The 24,788-nt window shown below is 49.4% G+C and overlaps 1 protein-coding gene across 1 annotated transcript; it reads left to right on the top strand.

The window, feature by feature from the left end:
* The first annotated feature begins 1,576 nt into the window (after nucleotides 1-1,576).
* FGF22 (fibroblast growth factor 22) lies at nucleotides 1,577-11,474 on the top strand. The gene is made up of 3 exons (XM_085640044.1): nucleotides 1,577-2,897; nucleotides 6,885-6,988; nucleotides 10,868-11,474. The coding sequence occupies exons 1-3, from the start codon at nucleotides 2,624-2,626 to the stop codon at nucleotides 11,078-11,080; spliced, it is 591 nt and encodes a 196-aa protein (XP_085496170.1). The 5' UTR covers nucleotides 1,577-2,623; the 3' UTR covers nucleotides 11,081-11,474.
* Nucleotides 11,475-24,788: the final 13,314 nt, after the last annotated feature.

The following is a 24,788-nucleotide window of genomic DNA, read 5'->3' as shown; positions in this document are numbered from 1 at the left end:
TGCAGGGATCTGGTGGACGGATGAAAGAGACTTTGAAAGCCACAGGGATCTGGTGGAAAGATGAAGGAGATTCTGAAAGCTGCAGGGATCTGGTGTAAGTATGAAAGAGATTCTGAAGCTGGAAGGATCTGGTCTAAGGCTGAAAGAGATTCTGAAAACTGCAGGGGCCTGATGGAAGAATGAAAGAGATTCTGAAAACTGCAGGGATCTGGTGGAAGGCTGAAAGAGATTCTGAAAGCCACCGGGATCTGGTGGAAGGCTGAAAGAGATTCTGAAAGCCACCAGGATCTGGTGGATGGCTGAAAGAGATTCTGAAGCTGCAGGAATCTGGAGGAAGGCTGAAAGAGATTCTGAAGCTGCAGGGATCTGGTGGAAGGATGAAAGAGATTCTGAAGCTGCAGGGATCTGGTGGAAGGCTAAAGGAGATTCAGAAGCTGAAGGGATCTGGTCTAAGGCTGAAAGAGACTCTGAAGCTGCAGGGACCTGGTGGAAGGCTGAAAGAGATTTTGAAAACTGCAGGGAAAGAGATTCTGAAGCTGCAGGGATCTGGTGGAAGGATGAAAGAGATTCTGAAGCTGGAGGGATCTAGAGGAAGGTAAAGAGATTCTGAAGCTGCAGGGATCTGGTGGAAGGATGAAAGAGATTCTAAAGCTGGAGGGATCTGGTCTAAGGCTGAAAGAGATTCTAAAGCTGCAGGGGCATGGTGGAAGGCTGAAAGAGATTCTGAAAACTGCAGGGATCTGGTGGAAGACTAAAAGAGATTCTGAAGCTGCGTGGATCTGGTGGAAGACTAAAAGAGATTCTGAAAGCCACTGGGATCTGGTGGAAGGCTGAAAGAGATTCTGAAGCTGCTGGGATCAGGTGGAAGGATGAAAGATTCTGAAAGCCATAGGGATCTGATGGGAGGCTGAAAGATTCTGAAAGCCATAGGGATCTGGTGGAAGTGGCTGAAAGAGATTCTGAAAGCCATATGGATCTGGTGGAAGGAGGAAAGAGATTCTGAAAGCCATAGGGATCTGGTGGAAGGCTGAAAGAGATTCTGAAGCTTGAAGCTGCAGGGATCTGGTGGAAGGCTGAAAGAGATTCTGAAGCTGCAGGGATCTGGTGGAAGCCTGAAGGAGATTCTGAAAGCCGTAGATTGGTCACATTTTATTGCGTATGAGGGTAGTGAGTCTTTCTAATTCTGCACCAGTCTCATGAGTTAATGAACATTCTCTGAAGTGCTGCGGAGGGGAGCTTTAAAGGACTTGGGAGGGGGGGGGGGTGTATTGCCAGCCTCTGTCTCTTTAATAACATCTACGTGTTCTGGACAGGACACTCTGAGATGCTCCCTTCCCCTCCAGGTGTTGCACTGTTTCCACCCAGCTCAAACCAGCCAGGGCCCCTCCAGGCAGACGTCCTGTTCCGGCGGCGGTGCCCATGCTGCCCCCCCCCCCACCCCGGAGGAGTCTGCCCACAGCAGAGGCTCGTGCCAGGCCCCTCCTCCAGCCCCAGGGGCTGATCGATCGTCAGCTTCGATTCCGATCGGGGGATGGAGGGGCGGACACGAGTCCAGGCTGCAGTGGGAGCGGCGGTAGCTCCTGGGAGGAGGCTAACACCAGCCACCGACAGCCGGACTAACACCAGCCACCGACAGCCGGACTAACACCAGCCACCCACACCCACAGTTAGAGACACCTGGACTAACGCCAGCCACCGACACCACGGCCAGCACCAGACAACCACACCTGTACTAACACCAGCCACCGACAGCCGGGCTATCACCAGCCACCGACAGCCGGACTAACACCAGCCACCGACACCCAGAGTTACAGACATCTGGACTAACACCAGCTTCCGACAGCCAGAGACTTATGGACAGGAGCAAGCCACCGATGCCACCTCAGAGCCCCTAGGCGACCAGTGACATCCGAAAATCGGTGGCAACCACAGGCACCAAAAGCTGCTCCGAGGATGGCCGGCAGCTCGTGAGGAAGGAGGCGAGGGCTCATCCCTTCAGAAGCACCACTGCCTTCAGCCCAGGAAGCGCCTAGAGGAGGCTCGGGGCACAGCGCTGCTTCAGCATCGGTGCACCTAGGAAGGAACTGAGAGCGCATCTCTTCAGCAGCGCCGTTGCCTTCTGACTCAGAAAGTGCCTAGAGGTGCTTCAGGCCACGGTGCTGTTCTAGCGCCTTCTGTCCTCCCTTCATTCAGGAAAGCCTTGCTGTGAGGCTGACCGGCAGCACTCGAGGAAGGCGCCGAGGAAGCGTCCAGAGCCTTCACAGCCAGGAAGCGCTTCGAGGAGTCAAGTTTTCATTCATTCATCCATAACCCAGCTCCGAGAGTGACAGGTAGAACTCCCGGGGAGAAGAGTGGCACTGAATACCTTCATTCATTCACTGACCGCTGCTCGCCAAGGTGCGCGTCATCACAGTGGTACCCACGGAATATGGCACGTCGGAATGGCCTCCAATATCTGGGTAGGAGGCAGTAGGGCACCCCAGGCACCAGGAAGGGGGGCATGGAGCCGGCGCAGAAGGGTCCCTTGGGAGGCCACAAGGTACCGGCCCTGGTGGTGTCTACTAAGTACCAGCGACGCTAGCCCCCTGGCTCATCTCTCTGGCACCTAGGCACTACACCGGCCATGGGCACGTGCAGCGGCTCGGGGGCCCACGGACGCGCTCTACCCTCGCCATGGGTACCCTCATACCTGCTTCTCGTCTTGGCAGTGGGCGCTGCGGCCATGCCACCTAGGTGCCGCCTTGCCCCTCCCTGGGCGGGGCGCCGCCACGTGCGCAGCTACACTCACCTGGAGGGGGACGTGCGCTGGCGTTGGCTATACTCCTCCACCAACTTCTTCCTGCACATCGAGCGCAACGGAGAAGTGCGAGGGCGCAGATGGGGCGACATTGGACAGAGTGAGTACCGGCGCAGCCAGATGCGCGCGCTGCGCAAGTGAGTAGCACGTCAGCCTAATGCGCACGCTGCGTGAGTGAGTAGACCTCAGTTTAGTGTGTGCGCGAACACAAAAAAACAAACGTAGTAGAGCGTGAGTAGTGCTATCCAGTACTTGCGCAACCAGCTGCGCGCGCTGCGCAAGCGAGTAGCACGTCAGCCTAATGCGCACGCTGCGTGAGTGAGTAGGCCTCAGTTTAGTGTGTGCGCGAACACAAAAAGCGTAGTAGAGCGTGAGTAGTGCTATCCAGTACTTGCGCAACCAGCTGCGCGCCCTGGCGCAAGTGAGTAGACCTCAGCTTAGTGCATGTGCGAACACAAAGAGTAGTACAGGGTGAGTAGTGAGTGACAGGGTGATTAGTGAGTGACAGGGTGATTAGTGCCATCCAGTACTCGCTCAACAAGGTGCGCGCGCTTGTTCAAGTAACACTGTATGCCTGTTTGCGCTCATTCACAACTGAATACCAACACAGAATGCTATGCACATGTATGCACAGGGAGTTGTGTCTACACTCATCCACGTGCCTAGAAGTGAACCTTGTCAGATCGCGCCTTCCACCCAAAATCTATTGGGGGTCTGCTAGTGCTGGGGGTTAATGCACTTCATGCCTCCACTGTAGTAACCCCATGGTAATGTACCCTCCCCGGGACTCAGGCTGCCCTCTCTACTGCTTCCCTGGGCCCAACCTTCCTGCCTCTACCCGTACCTCCAACATCCTCTAACAACCGGAAGTCCGTGCCTTTGTAACGATGGAAACGGGCCACTGACCCTATGTGCACACTCGCCACTGTGTGGCTTTTGTAAGCATCGTAACCAGCAACTGTGTGTAACTTTGCATCTCCTGCCATGAAACGTGTTTTATTCTAAAGCGCTCTAACGCCCTTGGGTAATGTCGGCGCTATATGCAAATGCACAGATACGTAATTAAATGAATCTATGTTTAGGTTGGCGGCAGGCTTTGAACCTCCTGCTGCGGTTTCAGTCGCTTCTCCTCTGAGATTGATACAATCAGTATCATTTGGTGATGAATATAAAATAATTATTACTTAGGTTAGTGTTTCAACAGCGCAAATACGTGGGTAGTGATGGCGACGTAAAACAATTATTACTGCAGTTAAACCGGCTGGGCACGACTCACATTCCCCTGGTAGCACTCACAGCCCGGAGTGCACACACGCGTCACCGGAAGTGGATTCTCCCACCTATGACATTGCAGGTGTGCGGCGCTGCACTCGTAATATGGGTAGAGACAGGGGCACAACTAGACCTAAAGTTCGGTGAGGGGAGGAGGGGCTAAGACTCACTACCACTCACCAACAATGCACCTCATCTCTCGATAGCACCTTTCTGACAAACATTTCATTTTTTAAAGCGCTACTCATAGTTTACTCACATTCAGTTCTGTGATCTACACGGTACACGCTCTTTGTAGCAGGCACATTAACCCTCTGCGCTGTGTGGGTGACAGGAGTGCCCATGTGAATGCACGGTGAGCGATGCAACAGTGTGAGAGTAGGGTGAGAGGAGTGACTGCAGGGGGAGTGAGGTGACCATATGGTGCGGATGTAAGTGCAGAGTGGGACGAATGAATGTGTGGTTAGTGATGGGCTTGTTTGAGACTGCAGATTGAGCAGTGAGGGGGACAAGTGAGTGAAGTGTCGCATGAGTGCAGGGTGAGTAGTGTGCTCGTGTGACTGCAGAGTGAGGTACAGGGTGAACAGTGCAAGTGCATTGTGAGTGCAGAGTGATCTCTGTGAGTGCAGGGTGAGCGGGTGAGTGGTGTGAGTGCAGGGTGAGCAGTGTGCTCATGTGACCGGAGCGTAAGTGGATGGAGAACAGTGTGAGTTCATGGCGAGTGGCATAAGTGAGGTGTGGTCATTGTGAGTGCAGGGTGAATGGTGTGAGTGCTTGGTGATCAGTGCGAGTGCATTGTGATCCCTGTGAGTGCAGGTTGAGCGTGAAAGTGAAGGGTGAGAACAAGGAGTGAGTTGTCTGAATGCAGGGTGCATTTCCAGACACTTGGAGTAACTGAGCATGTCATTGAGGGCTGGCATAGGGTTTCATATTTAAGTTAAACAATTGCTATTATGGCATAATTCAGGGTCAGGGCCGGACAGGCTGTAGCGGGCACCGGGAATTTTCCCAGTGGGCAGGAAGGGTGGGGTCCGGTTTTGGACCGGTGGGTGCAGTTTTTGGTACGGGGGCGGGGGGGGTGGTTTTGCAGCAGTGCTGCAATATCGGCCCCATGTACCAAAGGTAGCTGCGGTGTTTTCCATGCGCACCCCCCCATCCAACACCCCACTCCCCCGCGGCCGGTCCAACTCGATTGCCAAGGCCGGTTTACGTTTCCAGTCCGGCCCTGTTCAGGGACCGAGGGTGAGGAATTACATATTGTGCTCATCCTGCAACAAACTTCCAGCCCTATGATGAGGGATGCCAGCTCATTAGTTCGATGTCCCAGACAGTACAAAAATAAGCAGAGACATAAAGCCTATTTTCAGCATTTATCTGTGCATACTTGGAACCGGATATATAAATAGAAAGCATTTTTAATTGTGTTCAGGGGCTACCTGAATGATCCATGACTGATAACAAAAGGGAAATAGACAGAAAAATCACATTACAAATGAATAGAAATGATTTTATTTATAACCCTATTTTAGAGATCATAGACATGGCGAGTGCTGTGTGGTGAATCTCACACTGCGACTACCTGTATTTTGTGTGAGGAAAGTGTGCACTGCCAAGACTTGCCACATCCTCTGTGTTCGCCAAAAGTGTGTTTGCCTGTTCTTTGTGTGATACAAGTGTGCACTACTGACCCTGTGGTTTGAGGGGATCTGTCATTACTGCTGAGGGAAGCTTACACACCAAGTGACTGAGACTGTGCATCCAGGAGAGAGCTGCACCCTGTGAGTGAGACTATGCTCCGAGGTGTAAAACTCACTCCCAATAAGCAAGACAGTAATTAAGGCTGTGAGATTCAATACTTAATAGGTAATACTATGCTTCAAAGGGTGAGACTCGCACCCAATGACTGAAACTGTCCACCCAGCAGATAGAGCTACACCCCATGAGTGACACTGCGCTCCACGGTGTAACACTCACTCCCAATGAGTGAGGTTGTGCTTGAGGATGTGAGATTCAACTCTTAATAGGTAATATTATGCTTCAAAGGGTGAGACTCGCACCCAATGACTGAGACTGTGCAACCAGCAGAGAGAGCTACACCCCACGAGTGACACTGTGCTCCATGGTGTAACTCTCACTCCCAACGAGTGAGGCTGTGCTTCAGGGTGTGAGACTCAAACCATGGTTTACTTTCACCCAAGATGTGACGCTAAAGAGAATGATGCTGCTCCAAGGTGTGAGGCTCACCCTATGAGCGAGACTACAGTCATTGCACTTCCGACACTTATGATATGTTGCACATTTAGTTCAAAATGGGCTGATGAGGAATTAAAAAGTAATTCTTATTCCGGACAGAATAATTTTCATCTGCGAATAATCTAATTTTAAAACCTAGAGGTTCTTTTGGTGTAACCCTTGCCGCCTTTTCAAGTATCAATTAATGTAAACAAAAGGGTACAAACTCTTTCTCAGGACAACAGAGCTGATGTGTGTGTCGCACACTGATGACATCATTGAGCTGGAGACCTCACTACGGCAGACTCCAGGACTCCGGTACTCCCGGTTCTCTTCTGTTAGGAGTATTTCCTTAATAGGCAGCAAAATACACAAATATTCCAGCAAGTGCATAACTGACAAGTGACCGTGTGTCTTTTGCATTCTGGGGTTGTAGTTCCATGCCTCCAATTGTTACTATGGGCATAAAGGTGGTTTAAAATCCAGGACTGGCTGAAAGGGCTACATATGACATGGGTCCTTTCAAAAGTGTCTCCCACCTGAAAAGGGATTTTAACCCCATGTGTCGCCAATCTCTCTTCAGGTGTGCTGGAGATCCGCTCGGTGAAGGTGGGAGTTGTCGTCATCAAATCCGTGCACAATGGACATTACTTGGCAATGAACAAGAAAGGAAGACTATATGGAACGGTAAGTGGCCTTCCTCCCCTCCCCACAGTTCTGTCCAGAATCATACTCTTGCTGTGCCCTAACTATACCAGGTGTGTTTTGGGCCCAATATTGCCTCTGCATGTATAGTGAGGTGTCAGTTTCCAACTCTGTTGTTACAAGCCCCCCCCCCATCAATGTGTTGAGTTTGTTTGTACTCCAGTGGTAATGAAAGTCCCAAACTGATGAAGGATCATTTCATGTATAAAGTGGCATTGGATGGAGTATCAGAGGAGTTCATGGATCAATTTACATTTTGTTGATGGACCAGTTGACTGGTCTCTCAGTTGAGTTGGCTGGTCTCTCAGTTGAGTTGCCTGGTCTCTCAGTTGAGTTGCCTGGTCTCTCGGTTGAGTTGACTGGTCTCTCGGTTGAGTTGCCTGGTCTCTCGGTTGAGTTGCCTGGTCTCTCGGTTGAGTTGCCTGGTCTCTCAGTTGAGTTGAATGGCCTCTCAGTTGAGTTGAATGGTCTCTCAGTTGAGTTGAATGGTCGCTCAGTTGAGTTGCCTGGTCTCTCAGTTGAGTTGCCTGGTCTCTCCGTTGAGTTGCCTGGTCTCTCGTTTGAGTTGACTAGTCTCTCAGTTGAGTTGCCTGGTCTCTCAGTTGAGTTGCCTGGTCTCTTAGTTGAGTTGAATGGCCTCTCAGTTGAGTTGACTAGTCTCTCAGTTGAGTTGCCTGGTCTCTCGGTTGAGTTGACTGGTCTCTCGGTTGAGTTGACTGGTCTCTCAGTTGAGTTGCCTGGTCTCTCAGTTAAGTTCACACCTCTCAGTTGAGTTGACTGATCTCTCAGTTGAGTTGACTGATCTCTCAGTTGAGTTGACTGATCTCTCAGTTGAGTTGACTGGTCTCTCAGTTGAGTTGACTGGTCTCTCAGGGGAGTTGACTGGTCTCTCAGGGGAGTTGACTGGTCTCTCAGGGGAGTTGACTGGTCTCTCAGTTGAGTTGAATGGCCTCTCAGTTGAGTTCACTGGTCTCTCAGTTGAGTTCACTGGTCTCTCAGTTGAGTTTACTGGTCTCTCAGTTGAGTTCACTGGTCTCTCAGTTGAGTTGACTAGTCTGACAGTTGAGACTGGTCCCTCAGTTGAGTTCACTGGTCTCTCAGTTGAGTTGAATGGCCTCTCAGTTGAGTTGACGTGTCTCTCAGTTGAGTTGACGTGTCTCTCAGTTGAGTTGACTGGCCTCTCAGTTGAGTTCACTGGTCTCTCAGTTTAGTAGACTGGTTTCTCAATTGAGTTGAGTTCACTGGTCTCTCATTTGAGTTGACTCATCTCTCAATTGAGTTGAATGGCCTCTCAGTTGAGTTGACTAGCCCCTCAGTTTAGTTGAGTGGTCGCTCAGATGAGTTGACTGGTGTCTCAGTTGATGTATGAGGCTTCAGATAAAGGACTGACAGGTCAATTGATAGTTTGTGATGTTAGTTTTTGGAGGGATTGGCAGGCCTATGATGGTGGTTGGCAACGTCTTTGAGTGGTGGAATCACAGATCCCTTGTGGGTGGAATGCCAGCTTTTTGACAAGTGGATTCCCTACTCAGAGATTGGCTGGACTGCTAAATCAATCAAAGGATGTAAGGACAGGTCTCCTGGTGAGTGGATTGACAAGTGATTGGTCAGGTGGTTAGCTAGGTCTCTCGACGGGCCGACTTAAGGGATGACATACTAGATGATTGACAGGTCTAATGTTTATGAATCAAAAGTGTAGTCAATAAGTGTATAAATGAGTAAGTTGACACATGGAGTGAGACAACAGTTGATGGGTGGATTCACAGCTTACTTGATGCATGGATTGACACATCAGTTGATGAGTATCTTGACAGGACTCAAAGCATTGATTGACAGGATGATTAATGGATGGGCAGGTCATTTGACTGACAAGTTTGTTGGCAGGGATTGGCTGGTAAACTTGTAGCTCTTTTGATTGATCAGGTCCTACGCGGAACAACAGGTTGCTTAGGTCTGTATTCTTTTGTTACGAACATGGGTTAACAGACCACTCAATAGGCAGACTCACATGTCAGTTGATAAGTGCTTTGGTGGGACTTGAGGTGGATACACTGACAGACCAATTGATGGATTGACAGGCCAGCTGATGGATGGATTGAAAGTTCACTTAAAGGATGTATTGACAGGTTAGTGGGTGGCTTGATTGACAGGTTGGTAAATAATAATAATATAATAATAAGGTTGGTGGAAGGATGGCTTGACAGCTCAGTGGATGGATAGACTGAGATCAGTGGATGGATGGTTTTAGAGATCAGTGGATGGATGGATTGACAGGTCAGTGGATGGATGGACTGAGAGAACAGTGGATGGATGGACTAGGAGATCAGTGGATGGATGGACTAAGAGACCAGTGGATGGACGGACTGAGAAAACAGTGGATGGATGGACTAGGAGATCAGTGGATGGATGGACTAAGATCAGTGGATGGATGTATTAATAGGTCAGTGGATGGATGGACTGAGAGATCAGTGGATGGACGGACTTAGAGATCAGTGGATGGATGGATTGAGAGATCAGTGGATGGATGGACTGAGAGATCAGTGGATGGATGGACTAGAAGATCAGTGGATGGATGGACTAAGATCAGTGGATGGATGTACTAATAGGTCAGTGGATGGATTGACAAGTCAGTGGATGGATGGACTGAGAGATAAGTGGATGGACGGACTAAGATCAGTGGATGGACGGATTTAGAGATCAGTGGATGGATGAACTAAGAGATCAGTGGATGGATTGACTGACAGGTCAGTGGATGAATGGACTGAGAGATCCGTGGATGGATGGATTGGCAGGTCAGTGGATGGATGGACTGAGGGATCAGTGGATGGATGGACTAAGAAATCAGTGGATGGATGGACTAAGATCAGTGGATGGATGGACTAAGAGATCAGTGGGTGGATGGACTAAGAGATCAGTGGGTGGATGGACTAAGAGATCAGTGGGTGGATGGACTAAGATCAGTGGATGGATGGACTGACAGGTCAGTGGATGGATGGATTAACAGGTCAGTGGATGGATGGACTGAGAGAACAGTGGATGGATGGACTGAGAGATCAGTGGATGGATGGACTAAGATCAGTGGATGGATGGACTAAGAGATCAGTGGATAGATGGACTGAGAGATCAGTGGATGGATGGAGTGAGAAATCAGTGGATGGATGGACTAAGAGATCAGTGGATAGATGGACTGAGAGATCAGTGGATGGATGGACTGAGAGATCAGTGGATGGATTGACAGGTCAGTGGATGGATTGACAGGTCAGTGGATGGATGGACTGAGAAATCAGTGGATGGATGGACTGAGAAATTAGTGGATGGATGGACTGACAGATCAGTGGATGGATGGACTAAGATCAGTGGATGGATGAACTAAGAGATCAGTGGATGGATGAACTGAGATATCCGTGGATGGATGGATTGGCAGGTCAGTGGATGGATTGAAAGGTTAGGTGATGGATCGACTGACAGGTCAGTGGATGGATAGATTGACAGGCCAGTAGATGGATACGTTGGTGAATGGATTAATAGGTTGGTGGAAAGACTGGCAGGTCAGTGGATGGATGGACTGATAGGTCTTTTGATGGATGGATAACAGAGGTTGATAGACTAACAGGTCTGTTGATAGATGAAGTAACACACTGGTTGGTGGACTGACAAGTCAGTTGATGGATGGATTAACAAGTCAGTTGAAGGACTGGTTGAGAGCTCAGTCTATGAATGCTTGCGTGGGCCAGTTAATAGATGCATTGATTTGTCAGTTGATAAGCGCTTTGGAAGGAGTTGAGATGGGTGGATTGAGGGGTCGTTTTGATGGATGTATAGATGAATTACACACCCTTTCTTCTCTTCCCCCCACCTCAGAAAGAGTACAACCGTAACTGCAGGTTCAAGGAGCGCATTGAGGAGAATGGCTACAACACCTACGCATCGTGGCGCTGGAAGCACCATGGCCGCCAGATGTTCGTGTCCCTCAATGGTCGAGGCGCCCCGAGACGTGGCCACCAGACTCGACGCAAGCACTTCTCGGCGCACTTCCTGCCCATGCTAGTGTCTGCCACACCTTTCGCTTACTGACTTCAAATTCCTTTTTTACGGAAACTATATATTTTTATATTTATTAATATTATTTAAATATTTTATTTATATAACCTGGTCAGTTGTGCTGGATATTACCACCCCTGTTCTATTTACAGGACAGCGCCTGTGCCGAGAAGGGCTAACAGCAACAGCCCCATTAAACATAGTGTATCTCGGCTAACAAGTGCCAGTACCCTGACCCTATAGAACCGGTGCACTGAGCTGGGCTCTGCCACCCCTGGTGTGCCAGAGATGGCCCCTCTAGGCACACTCTGTGCTGATATGCACTTGTTGTCTCCATTCACAGACTTGGGTTCTCTCGGTGGAAGCCTGGAATACCCTGACTCTAAATACTGTTTTGATATTGGCATATCAGAAATATTTATTAAAAGTGCATACAAAGTGAGGGAACAAATAAAGTATACATTCTTATACTTATAAAACTGATGAAGTTTCTCCTTTGTTGTGCTCGGTGAAGTCCGTGCTGACCTGTGGAGGGGTAGGCTCGTGCACCCCTCACTCTGTCCTCCTCTCCATCACTCTCCTTTCGTTTATTTATTTTTAAGTTTTATATCAGCGCGCACAAGGTCCCGGAGGGCATCAGAGCGCATCGCAGTATTAACAAGAATTAAAATACAATTCCAGCAACAGGTTTGGAGGTAAAGTAGTCGTTGTGGCAAAAGTAACAAGAGAAAGTCTTGTACCTTCATGGATTCACATTTCCAGAAATTATATCTTGCAGTAGAACAGCGGTCTTTTCTTTTTAATACTGTGCTGCCCCTCGTGTAAAAAAAGAAGAAAGAAAAAAAAAACATTTTTGAAAAACGATTCTTTGGGCTTCCAGAAATCAAAAAAATATTTCCAACAATGACTCAATACTAAACATTTAAAAATTCAAACATTGCAGTTATGTTCAGTTATCTGTCTTAAAAAAGCTACTTCCAGGTCACTGTTCCTCTTTCATGTCACAGGTCTTCTGCCATGCGACTGGCCTACAGCCAGGTGCACTGCTCCGCTTCCAGGTCACTGCTCCGCACCCAGGTCACTCTTACGCTTCCAAGTCACCCTTACGCTTCCAAGTCACCGTTACGCTTCCATGTCATTGCTCCGCTTCCATGTCACTGTTACTCATCCAGGTAACCCTTACGCTTCCAGGTCACCGTTACGCCTCCATGTCATTGCTCCGCCTCCATGTCATTGCTCCGCTTCCATGTCACTGTTACTCATCCAGGTCACTGTTACTCATCCAGGTCACTCTTACGCTTCCAGGTCACTCTTACGCTTCCAGGTCACTCTTACGCTTCCAGGTCATTGTTAGATGTCCATTTATATTAAGTTATTGCACCTGTCTTCAGTACATTATATGCTGAAGGTGGTCTCTTGCAGCCCTTACCTCTTTTACAGAATGTTTTCCAGTGTTATTCCTGGGCCTCCCCAACTTTCTTTACTGAAACCTTAACAGGTTCTGGTCAATGTTTTCCAGGGTCTGGAGCAGAGGCGTAGTGAGGCTGGAAGAAATTAAAGGGGTTCCCTGTCAGACGCAAGGGTGGCAAATTACAGCCATACCTCAAGTCAGTGGAGCTGAGCTGGGCCATGGTGCCGCTGCACCTGCGGCACTATTGATAGCCGTGACCCTGGGTTCCACGCCGCTGCTGCCTGCAGTGTGTATGCACACGTCCGAGTCTGTGGATTAAACCGTGCCACGCTCTTGGTTACAAGCCTTTAACCGACTCCGAACCGGTCATGAACCTCTGGAGATAGGACCTCTAAAACAGGACACCAGAGCCTAGACTTCTGAAGCAATGCGACGTCTAGATTGTTAAACACCTCTTAAGATTTACCACCAGAACAGGACACAGAACTGCAGATGAGGTCCCAGAAATGGACACAACACTTAAGAATTGGTCTCCTCACTATACCGAAGTGCTGAACTGGACACTTTCCTCAACATACAACAGTAGCATACACCCTCGGGGTGCAGCCAGCGGTCTCCTTGACCTTGTGAGAGCAGCGTCACACATTTCCCACACCTGTAGGTCACACAGCTCGAGACCAGAGTCCTCTTTGGTGCCCATGAGCATGTTTCCACCAACCAGTCCTTTCTGGGAAGTCTGTACGTCCATATGCAATGACCTTCCTGGCTGCGTTGAGCACCGAGTAAGCCAGGATCTGACCTGGAGAACCCTCCCCAGGACGAATGATCCCCCTAACTAGCTCATACTTCCTCCAACTCAGCCCCAGTCCTGTCCACGGGCTGCGCACACGCTCATCCTCTGAATAACTTTAAATAATGCAATCTGAGGGCCAAGCGTTCGACGTCGAACCCGCTCGCATCGCCGAGTGCCCGTCCACCAGCGTTGGGGCCAGCAATGACCAGCTCCTTAAAACTCAACAGGGTTGACATCATTCTCCCCCCTCGGTCGACAGATTCACAAGCAGCGGAAGTTAAGTTAAATATCTCCAAACCGAGTTTCCCTTCTGGGATCTTTCAATGGCCATTGGTGGCTTTGAAGGTTTCCTGGTCAAGAAAGAAAGAGAAGATCAGTGGTGGGTTTCCCGTGGTGTTAGCACCTGGGACATGAAGGACGAAGGCTCAGTACAGATTTACCCCCACATAGTGCCTAGAAGGGAGCCTGGTAGGTGCTGACCACGAACCAGCACTTAGGCCTGGTTGATCAATGATCCTTCAGTCGACAGGAACATTGGAAACAAGTTATTGAAACCCCTTGCCCCAGACTGAGCAATGTCTTGAACCCCACTGTCTGCCTAGAAACCCAACCACATGTCCCTCTGGGAGGGATGAGAGGCGAGCTGGTGAGGCTGGCCATGAACGGGGCCTATGAAGGACCAGGGGTGACCACAGAGGCCTTCACATGTCCTTCTGTGAGGGCTGAGAAGCGAGCTGATGATGCTGGCCATGAACGGGGACCTATGAAGGTCCAGGGGTGTGCCTGGAGGCCCCCAGGAAGGATCTGTTACCCCTCAACTCAAAGGTCACTGCCATGTCCTTATCAAGACCACGCATCATGTAAGTCTGCAGCGCTCTGAAGTGGCCAAAAGGCACCAGGCAGCGCTTTACAAAAGTACCAATGAAGATCACCTATGCACTATCGGTGCCTCCTGACCCGGAAGTGCAACCATAATGCATGTAAAACATACACTGGGGAGCTTCACATGTTAAATGACTCCAGGAGGGAACAGCCCTGCGTTCAGAAGTCCTTTAAACATTCTGTAATTAATGTAATTAGCATATAGGGCAAGTCCTCGCCCATGCACCGGTCCTACAGAAATGGCGCCCGGGGGAGGGAGGCCTGCACTGAGGACGCCTGGGTGGAGGGGGCACCCGAGACAAGTGCCGGATGTTTTCAGAGAAACCTTACCTTCTCCCCGTCCCTTAAGATGTCCCCCTCTTCCCCTCTGAAGGGCAGCGATTTCTCGCAAAGGTCAGAGCCCGGCTCGGCCTGGGATGTGCAGAATAATGTATTGATCCGAGTACCAGGAATAGCCCCCGGCAGACAGGGCTTCCGCTGGAGGGGAGGGGGGGGGGGGGGTCTTCTGGGGCGTCTCATTTCAGGGGTGGGGGGAGATGAACTGGGAATTCATCTGTGAGCGCCCGATCGAAGCCGGAAATGACCCTGCACAGAGGATCGTTGGAGAGGGGCGGGGGCGCCCCACCCCCAGCAAGCAGTAAAAATCAATTTACAAGAACAGAAAACGCTCAAATGAAATGGGCTGTGGGGTGTCCTTGCAGGGACAGGCCCACAACAACAGACCATTTTACATTAGCAAGTGGAATAAGTGTATGGGGCACATTAGAGGCCGAGAGCCGGGCACCCTAAAAAAAATAACAAAAAAACAAACACAGCAGCATTGAGGGCGCTAAATACGACACTGTGTACCCCAAACCCTGCCCTATTTACACAGAAACCAGCACCTCCTGTGCCATCGCCTCGAGGGGCTTTGAAGAGAGAGGGCAATGTTACTCATGGAGGAAGAAGAGAGACAAACTCTACCCCCACCCCACCCCAAAAACAAATGCATCCACGTGCAGTGAGTAGACCGTAGCTGGGGGAGGTGGTGTCCTAAGCTGCAAGATGCCAAGTATCCTAGCATTTTTAGGTCTGACGTCATCCACGGCTTTTTGATTTTACTAACATGATATGTACAGTACACTTACTTAAAAGGGCTTTCAGCCAGCTCTCTTCATACATTGGTCTGTTCTTGGGTCAGTCACATTTTTAGGTCTCGCCTGACCCAGCGCATGCGCTGGTCTGGCGAGACATTTTGTGAGGGCTCCAAAAAGTGCTACCAGGCCAGCCTAGAGCCACAGTGCATGTGCGCAGGCGCGCGCACCACGCTTGACCGAGCTTACTTTCACGGCCGCTTTGATGTTTGATCGCGATCGTGATCACTTTCGCGGCCACTTCGCATAGCCAATAGGTCTCGCTTTTGGGACCTTATAAGTATTTAGTTATGCAACTGTTGCATGGCTAAACACTTATAAGGTCCCAAAGGCGAGACCTATTGGCTAAGCCAATGCTTGTTCTTCTGCTCATCACTACATACAGCATGGGGCAGTGGGTCAACCCACTTCAGCCACAGGCTAATCTCACTGTGACTGAATGCGCTTACCTCTTTCATAAGGAGCGCATCCACACACAAGGAAGCTCCCTTCGGCGCCAGTGTTTTTGCTTTTACTTTATTACTTGTGTTGCGTTTGTTTGGGCCGGATGTGATAGCAGGGCGCTTTCTACAGATGTGAGAACATTCCAGCTTTATGACTTCCTGTCTTCTGCAAATGTTATTGAAAATTCTTCAAAAGAAGCCTTGGTTTATCTGACTGGTGCTTTATTGATGTCAAAGGAACTTATGTAGCGCACAAATCACCAAAATGTCTCATGGCGCTTGCAAAGACTCCGTATGAGCTGACGAGCTAATATGACGACATTATTGATGGTCGAATAACCAGGTTTTAAATTCCCTGCGTAAGAACTTGTGATCAGAGATGGATAGAAGCTGGGACGGGAGCTTGTTCCAAAGGGCTGGTGCGAGAAAAGAGAAGGATCGACCACCATTTCTTGCAGTGTGGATTCGTCGCGGGGTAAGGAGATATTTGGTGCTAGATCTTAGTGGTCTGCTAGGATGATACCAACTTAGTTTCTTGGCTAAATAGTTTGGTCCGGTTCCACGCACGCTCTTCTGAGCGAGACATGGAATTTTGAAGCGACCTCTCTTTTTTACCGAGGGCCAGTGAAGAATCCTCAGGCTGGGGGTTGATGGGGCTCTTGGTGGAAGATTTAAGACAAGTCTAGCAGCGGTATTCTGCAGGATCTAGAGTTTTGAAAGGAGGTCTTCGTTTATGAAGGCTAATAAGGCATTACCATAGTCCATATGGCTTACAATAAGTCCCTGTACCAGGGGTTTTCTGGATTCAATAGGAATCCATTGAAAGATTTTGCGCAGTTCCCGCAAAATCCCATGACTGATGCCCATTACAAGGTTTACATGATTTTTCATTGACAGCCGATTGTCAATCATTACTCTGAGGTTGCACTCTACTTGTTTAGGAGATGGGCAGGGGCCTAGGGTTTGGGGCCACCAGTCGCTGGACCAGTACTCATCGGCCTTCCCAAACAGAATGATCTCCGTCTTGCGTCCATTAAGCTGTAAGTGATTCTTGCACATCCAGTGTAACTATGGATCATACAATTTTTAAAACGGGTCATTGTATCTATAGGGTCAGGGCCAAGCTTAATTAACAGCTGAGGTGTCATCAGCGTATGATACTACCTCAAAGCCATAGGACCTGATTACCCTGGCCAGAGGTGTTACATCGAGGTTGAAAAGCATAGGGCTCAAGTTCGAACCCTGTGGAACTCCTATGCTTACAGACCGACTACATGAGGCCAGGGTGCCTATTCGTACTGGGGTGGTTCGCTTCATTAGATAATTCCTGAACCAGTCGAGAGCCTTTCCCCTGACTCCCACCTCCCAGAGCCGTTGTTCTAAAATGCTATGGGAGATGGTGTCGAAAGCGGCGGACAGATCCAAAAGGACTAGCATGGCTGATTGCCTGTTATCCAAGGCCAGCCTGATGTTGTCGACTACCTCTACCACTGATGTTTCGTACTATGTGCCGCTATAAACCCTGATTGCGATGGATCGAGAAGTCCATGGCGTTCCAGATGGGTGGTAAGCGGTTTATTGACAAAGGACTCGAGTACCTTTCCAAAATATGGCAGCAGTGAGATTGGACGGTAGTTGCCAGGTACCTTTGGATCGAAGGAGGGCTTTTTTTAGGATTGGCTTGACTTGAGCTGCTTTCCATCTGGTGTGAACCATAGCCTGAGCTTGTGACATGTTGAATATCTCTGTAAGAAAAGAAGCTATGTTTGTGCCAGGAGGGGGGTGGGGTCTGCTGGGGAACCCGTTTTAATCTTAGCTAAGGCTGTTAAGACTTGTTCTGGAGTAACTGCTTTAAATTCCAGTAATACAGGCAGGGTAGAATCACTGATAATTGCTAGATGAGAATCGACATTTTTAATATCGTGATGAGGAAAAGACCTATGAATAGATTTGACATTTTCATCAAAAAAGGAGGACAATGTGTTCACCCATTCTTGCGAGGAGGTATGGATGGGCTGATCAGAGTGAGGTGTGGTGAACTCCTTCAATATTTTATAAAGCTCTTTATTGGAATTTGCGGCTTTATAGATCCTGTTAGTCAAATACAGCTTTTTAGCCTGTTTGATGTTATTTAAGTAGGTTCGATGGATCGGATTATGTTTTAGACGATCTTCATTTGTCTTAGTTTTTCTCCATTGGCGCTCGGCGGCCCTACTGGACAGTTTATCAGTTTTTAATGCTGATGTAAACCAGGGTGAGGCTCTAGCCTTGACCCGCTACAAGACCACTTTGTCCAGGGTCAATGTAATTGCGTCTTCAAAGGCTGTTGCTACCTGGTCTATGTTCTCAGTGTGGGGAAAGAATGGTGGTTAAAATAAGCTGAGAATGTTGCTTGGGTGACTCTACGCCATGGCCATATCCAGGTGAAATCACTGTTGGAACAGTTATTCGGAGTACCTATAGGTATAGAAAATTTTAATAAAGTGTGATCGGACCAGAGTAGAGGTAGGGGTTGCTCCACTCTGACTTTAGTTGTATTGGTAAAAAACAAATCCAGGGTGTGGCCGGCCTGGTGAGTAGGTCCCACCACCATCTGAACCCAACCTAAAGTCTCCAAATTTGTTAACAATTGGTTAGTGTCGGGGTCTGATAATAACTCTGCATGATAATTAAAGTCACCAATGAGGATGAAATTATCTGTGGCTAATATGTGTGGGGCAATTAATTCAAGTAGATGGTTTAAAAGGAATATGCTACTTACCAGTATGCATCTGTTCTTGGCATGTAGAGCTGCAGATCTACACACTTGTGCATAGATCGCCATCTGGTGTTGGGCCCGGATGTTTGCAGTTTGTTTTTCCTCTTGGAAAGTCTTTGGAAGTCACAAGGTCGGTGACTCCTCCTTTGGATCGTATTGCGCATGGGCTTCGGCTCCATCCTCAGATTGTTTTTCGCCAGCAGGGAAAGATGGAGCGTAGTAACAACAGTGAAGATGCCCATGTGTGTGTTATCTAAATAAGATAAACTGGAACAGATAAAAGGTAGCCGGGCGGGCGTGTGTAGATCTGCAGCTCTACATGCCAAGAACAGATGCATACTGGTAAGTAGCATATTCCGTTCGAGGCATATGAGCTGCAGATTACACACTTGTGCATAGATTATATAGCAGTACCCACCCTTAGCGGCGACCACCCGTATCTGTGGCAGTGGTTTGAAATAATGTTTTGTATATAGCCTGGCCCACACTAGCTTGTTGCTTAGTTTGCACATCTACACAATAGTGTTTAGTGAAAGTGTGCGGTGTTGACCATGTAGCTGCTTTGCAGATATCATCTAATGGGATGTTTCCTAGAAAAGCCATTGAAGCCCCTATTTTACGTGTAGAATGGCCTTTAGGGGGGAACGGATAGCGTTAGTTTTGCTTTGTGGTAGCAAATCTGAATGCATTTGACAATCCACCTAGATATCCCCGACTTGGAGATGGGGTTGCCCTTGTGTGGAGTGAAGAGACAAACAGTTGTTTGGTCTTACGGAAAGGTTGTGTTCTCTCGATGTAGTAGAGTAAGGCTCGTTTGACATTAGTGTGTGGAGAGCTCTTTCTTCAACGGTTTGTGGTTGCGAGAAGAATACTGGTAGTTCTAAAGATTGGTTTAGGTGAAAAGGAGAAATGACTTTAGGGAGGAATGTTGGGTTGGTATGGAGAACAACTTTGTTATGGTGCATTTGTAGAAAAGGTTCTTGAATGGTAAGTCCTTGTATCTCACTGACCCTTCTGAGGGAAGTGATGGCTACAAGAAAAGCGGTTTTCCATGTTAGGAATTGGAGTTCACATTTGTGTAGTGGTCCGAAGGGAGGCCCCATTAGTCTGGTGAGAACGATATTTAGCTTCCACACAGGTGAGGGTGGCACTCTGGGGGGAATTATTCTTTTAAGGCCTTACATGAAGGCTTTAATAGCAGGTACTCTAAAGAGTGATAGATGTTGCCTGTTTTGTAGGTAAGCTGCTATTGCTGCGAGGTGTAGTCGAATGGACGTATAGGCTAGATTGCACCTTTGTAGGTGGAGTAAGTAGCCTATGATGTGTTGAATGGAGACATCTAGGGGATTGATGGTGGTGTTGTGACAATAGATAACAAAACGTTTCCACTTGGCGGCGTAGCACGCCCTAGTGGTGGGTCGTCTAGCTTCTTTGATGATGTTCATACAGTCAAGGGGAAGATTTAGATAACCGAATTCTAGGATTTCAGGAGCCAGATCGCAAGGTTGAGCTGAGCTGGGTTCGGGTGTCTGATCTCTCCATGGTTCTGGGTTAAGAGGTGTGGAGAGAGGCGTAATTTTTGGTGCTGTACTACAGATAGTTCCAGCAGTGTGGTGAACCACGGTTGTCTGGCCCAAGTTGGAGCTACTAGGATTAGTGTGAGGGAGTGTTGCTGTAGTTTGCGCACCACTAGTGGAATGAGTGGGAGAGGCGGAAAAGCGTACGCAAATCTGCGTGACCAGTTCATCTATATCGCATTTCCTTTGGACAGTGGTTGTGGATATCTGGCGGCGAAGCTTGGGCATTTGGAGTTTTCGTGGGTGGCGAAGAGGTCTATCTGTGGATGCCCCCACATTTGAAATTACGGGTGTAGAACTTGTGGGTGGAGTTTCCACTCGTGGATTTGTTGTGTTTGTCTGCTGAGCAGATCTGCCATAGTGTTTTGGACTCCTGGGACATGCTGAGCTAGGAGAAAGATTTTCTGGGGTATGGCCCATCTCCATATGCTCTGTGCTAGCTGAGAGAGCTGTGGAGAGTGTGTGCCGCCTTGTTTTTGAATATAGTACATGGCTGTCATGTTGTCTGTGCGGATTAGGACTGCCTTGCCTGAAATCTGTGTTTGAAAAGATTTTAGGGCTAAGAAGATTGCTAGTAACTCCAGATGGTTGATATGGAGTAACTTCTGTTGAGGTGTCCATGTGCCCTGCATGGTGAGATGTAATAGATGAGCTCCCCAGCCGGAGAGCGATGCGTCTGTTGTTAGTACTATCTGGGGAACCGGGTCCAGGAACGGTCGACCTTTGGAAAGGTTTGTGGTGGTCCACCACTGCAGAGGGGGATGGGTACGACCGTCTACCAACACCAGATCTGTTAATTGACCTTGGGCCTGGTTCCATTGGCGCGCTAAGCACTCTCGGAGAGGAAGCATTTGGAGTCTTGCGTGAGGTACTACGAAGATGCAAGAGGCCATCATCCCTATTAGTTGCATAAACACTCGAGCTGGAAGGGAGTGTTGTGCCATTAATTTTTCACGTAGAGACTGAATGCTTGTAATCCTGGCAGGATTGGGGTAGGCTAGCGCTTTTGAGGTGTCTATGGTGGCACCGAGGTATTATTTTATGTGGGATGGTTGTAGATGGGACTTTGCGTGGTTTACTGTGAAGCTCAGTTGGTGAAGTAGCTGGATAGTGGTATGCGTGCGTTGTACGCACTGGCTGAATGAACTGGCTTTTATTAGCCAGTCGTCTAGATATGGGAAGACATGGATGTGTTGTCCCCTGAGGTGTGCTGCCACTACTGCTAGGCACTTGGTGAATACTCGTGGTGCTGTTGAGACTCCGAACGGGAGTACTTTGAATTGGTAGTGTTGGCCGTCCACTACAAATCTGAGGAACTTCCTGTGAGCGTTGTGCACTGGAATGTGGAAATAGGCGTCTTTTAGGTCTGAAGTGGTCAGGAAGTCGTTTTGGGAAAGCAGTGGAAGTACCAGCTGAAGCGTTACCATGTGAAAATGGTCTGAGTGTATGTATCTGTTCAGGGGCCGGAGGTCTAGGATGGGTCGCAGAGTCTCGTCCCTTTTTGGTATGAGAAAATATAGGGAATAGACCCCTATATTTCGTTGGTTGGTAGGAACGTGTTCTATCGCCCTTTTCTGTTGGAGGGAGATTACCTCCTGCTTTAGTGGTGTTAGATGTTCTTGTGACATTGGGCGTTGTCTGGGTTACCCATTTGTCTGAGGTAATGGTAGCCCAGACAGGGAGGGAATTTTGGAGTCTGCCCCCGACCGGAGTGTGATGGTCTGGGGGGAGTGGAGGGAAGTAATTGGGTAGGTGCGGTGGCAGAGCGGGCAGTGTTTGTCTTACCTCTGCCTTTGTTATTGTTGCCCCTGTAGCCGCCTCTTTGGTAGCCCCTTGTAAAGGTGGACAGGGTAAGGGCCTTATATGGGGTGGAAGCGGTGTCGTAGGAGTAGCCTCTGGATGTGCTCTGAAAGGAAGAGCGGCGAAAGGAGCACCTGGGAGGGTGTGATTGTAAGGCTCCCATGGATTTTGCTGTGTCTGTGTCCTTTTTCATCTTTTCTAGGGCCTCATCCACTTTTGGGCCACACAGATGTTCCTGGTCAAAGGGATGGTTGAGGATGGAGGCTTGTACCTCCGGTTTAAAACCTGAAATCCTTAGCCAGGCATGGCGACGGAGGAGGACACTAGTATTGATGGCCCTGGAGGCTGTGTCTGCTGCTTCTAGGGCACAACGTATGGAGGTATTAGTAATGGTTTTGCCCTCCTGAATTAGCTCGTTGGCCCTAGGTTTGTATTTATCAGGGAGATGTTGCATTATGGCTTCTAATTCGTCATAATGGGCCCTGTCATACCTGGCTAGTAGCGCTTGTGTATTCGCGATACGCCATATGTTGGCAGCTTGGGATGCAGTACGCTTGCCTGATGCGTCCAAGAGTTGAGACTCTGTCAGGTGGTGGTGCTTCGCCTGACGCTTGGGAGTTGGTCCTTTTACGTGCTGTGGACACTACCAGAGAATCTAGTGGTGCTGGCCCTCTGATGTAGGAGGGATCTGTAGGGGCGGATTTATATTTCTTTTCAATGCGCGGGTTAATGACCCTGGCTCTGACTGGGTCTTTGAAGACCTCTGGCGTATGTTTTATAACTCCCTTGAGCGCTAGGCAATATGGAGGTAGTCCTATGTGTGGTGTCAAACGTATCTAGGAGGAAATCCTCCTCCACGGGGTCGGTTTGGAGATCTACCCCGTGATAGTGTGCCGCCCTTTGTAGTAGATGGTTGAACCCCAGTGAGTCTTCTGGTGGGGAAGGTCTGGAAGGGTAGAGATCATCCTGTGGGACGTTAGGGATGTCCGGGATATTATAATCATCCCATGGGTCTGGGGAGCCTGTGGGAGTGGGGTCCCCTGTAGGTAAATCTTGGGGCACGTCTCCTATGTCATCATATGGATCCCCCTGATCATCATCATCCGGAGAGGGTGTTGGGGAATGATGAGGTGGGGGAGGAGAAGGTGGAGGAGGAGAAGGTGGAGGAGGAGAAGGTGGAGGAGGAGAAGGTGGAGGAGGAGAAGGTGGAGGAGGAGAAGGTGGAGGGGGCGATGGAGGTGGGGGAAGGTGTTCTGAAAGGGGAGGTAGCAGAGTCCTTCCTCTTTGGAGGTGGAGGCGGAGCAGGTTTTTCCAGCTGTCTCTTTTTGATGGAGAGCATCAAATGTCCGGTCTTAGGATCCTTGGTTAGAGTTTTTTGTAATGGATCCGGTGTAAAGAGTTCTGGTGAGATTGGTTGGTCCGTCGGCGCCAAAGGCGTCGGGCCGTTGGGTTTTTGGCTTTATCCGTGCTGGTTCGTTGTTTGGAACTATACTTGGAAAGGTCTGATTGTTTGGTAGGCGCCGAGATGGATTTCGTCTTCGAAGTGTCGGTGGCCTTGTGTGCTTTTGTCGGTGCCAAAGATGGTGTCGGTACCGAGGAGCTGGAGCTGGGTTTCGACAGAGTGTTTCGGTGCGGGGCTCGGTGTCGAAGCGAAGGCCATTTTCTTTTTCGGTGCCGAAGAGTGTTTATCGGCACCGACGGTGGGCTGGCTCGAGCCCGAGCCGCCGGAAGGCTTAATCGGCTTCTTTACCGGTCCCGAAGGTGCGGTGTGGGAAGCACTGTCTTTGGTCTTGCTTAGGCCCGGAGTCGAAGGCTTGACCGAAGCCTTTTTCATTGCCGGTGAGGGTGTGTGGGGGGGGGGGGGGTGAGGGTGTGCCAGAGTGATGTCCTCCACATCTGAATCGTCGGTTTCGGAGGCGCTGACGAGTCCCTCGCCGGTGTGGTTTCTTCTGGAGCGTCGACGCCTTCCCCGAAGATGTCGTCCGGAATCGCCGTCGACGAGTGTGCCATGGTTCTTCTGGCCCTTCGGTCTCGAATGGTTTTCTTGGACCGGAAGGACTTACACGCCGGACAGTCTCGAGCCTCGTGTTCAGGGGAGAGGCAGAGATTACATACTTCGTGGAGATCGGTGTGGGGGAATTTGGACCCACATCGAGGGCACTTCTTGAAGGGAGTCCTTTCCATTAGCCAGGACCGGAGCTGGGGTAGGCCCGAAGGCCGTAGTCGACGACTGGAATCGAAGGTTCTTGCCGATGAGAGCCGCGTCGAGTGGGGAGATCGCGATCGAAAACAATACCGCGAATTGGGGTGAGGATTGCGCGTCGATCGTCGAACTGGAAGCTGTTCAGAACCGGAACGCGAAGATCACATCCGAGCCCGATGGCGGAAAAAAACAATCGGAGGATGGAGCCGAAGCCCATGCGCAATACGATCCAAAGGAGGAGTCACTGACCTCGTGACTTCCAAAGACTTTCCAAAAGGAAAAACAACTGCAAACATCCGGGCCCAACACCAGATGGCGATCTATGCACAAGTGTGTAATCTGCAGCTCATATGCCTCGAACAGTTAGTTTTATGACATGGGGGTCTATAAACTAGGGGACCTCTCCATGTTCCTACTGATTGAGTTGCAATTAAAAAAATGCGTTTCAGACTTTTCAGTGATACAAGAATCTAACAATGATTTAGAATTCGTCCTTGGAGGCCACTGCTGTCCCCCCTCCTCTACTAGCAACTCTGTCTAAACTAGTTGAGTGGTATTCTGGCAGAAATGTGGTGGCCACACCAGGGGAAGCCTGTTCATGGAGCCATGCTTCCGTTATAAAGCAGATACCAGGCTTTTCAGAATCAAGAAGACTCCATATTTCCAACACATGCTTTGGGATTGACCGCGCATCAAGATAACGCCCTTTTAATTGTTTAGGGGTACCAGAAGGCTTCCTAG

Source organism: Triturus cristatus, chromosome 12 (assembly GCF_964204655.1).
Source record: "Triturus cristatus chromosome 12, aTriCri1.1, whole genome shotgun sequence".
NCBI classification, from domain to species: Eukaryota; Metazoa; Chordata; class Amphibia; order Caudata; family Salamandridae; genus Triturus; species Triturus cristatus.
Note: the sequence above shows the minus strand (reverse complement) of the source record. Positions and strands in the feature narration are given on the sequence as shown.

Bases quoted from the DNA above. Each gene is read 5' to 3' on its own strand.
- FGF22 (XM_085640044.1), top strand. From the start codon at position 2,624: ATGGGCACGTGCAGCGGCTCGGGGGCCCACGGACGCGCTCTACCCTCG. The intron at 2,898-6,884 runs GTGAGTACCGGC...ATCTCTCTTCAG, and splicing joins ATGGGGCGACATTGGACAGA to GTGTGCTGGAGATCCGCTCG. The intron at 6,989-10,867 runs GTAAGTGGCCTT...CCCCCACCTCAG, and splicing joins AAGGAAGACTATATGGAACG to AAAGAGTACAACCGTAACTG.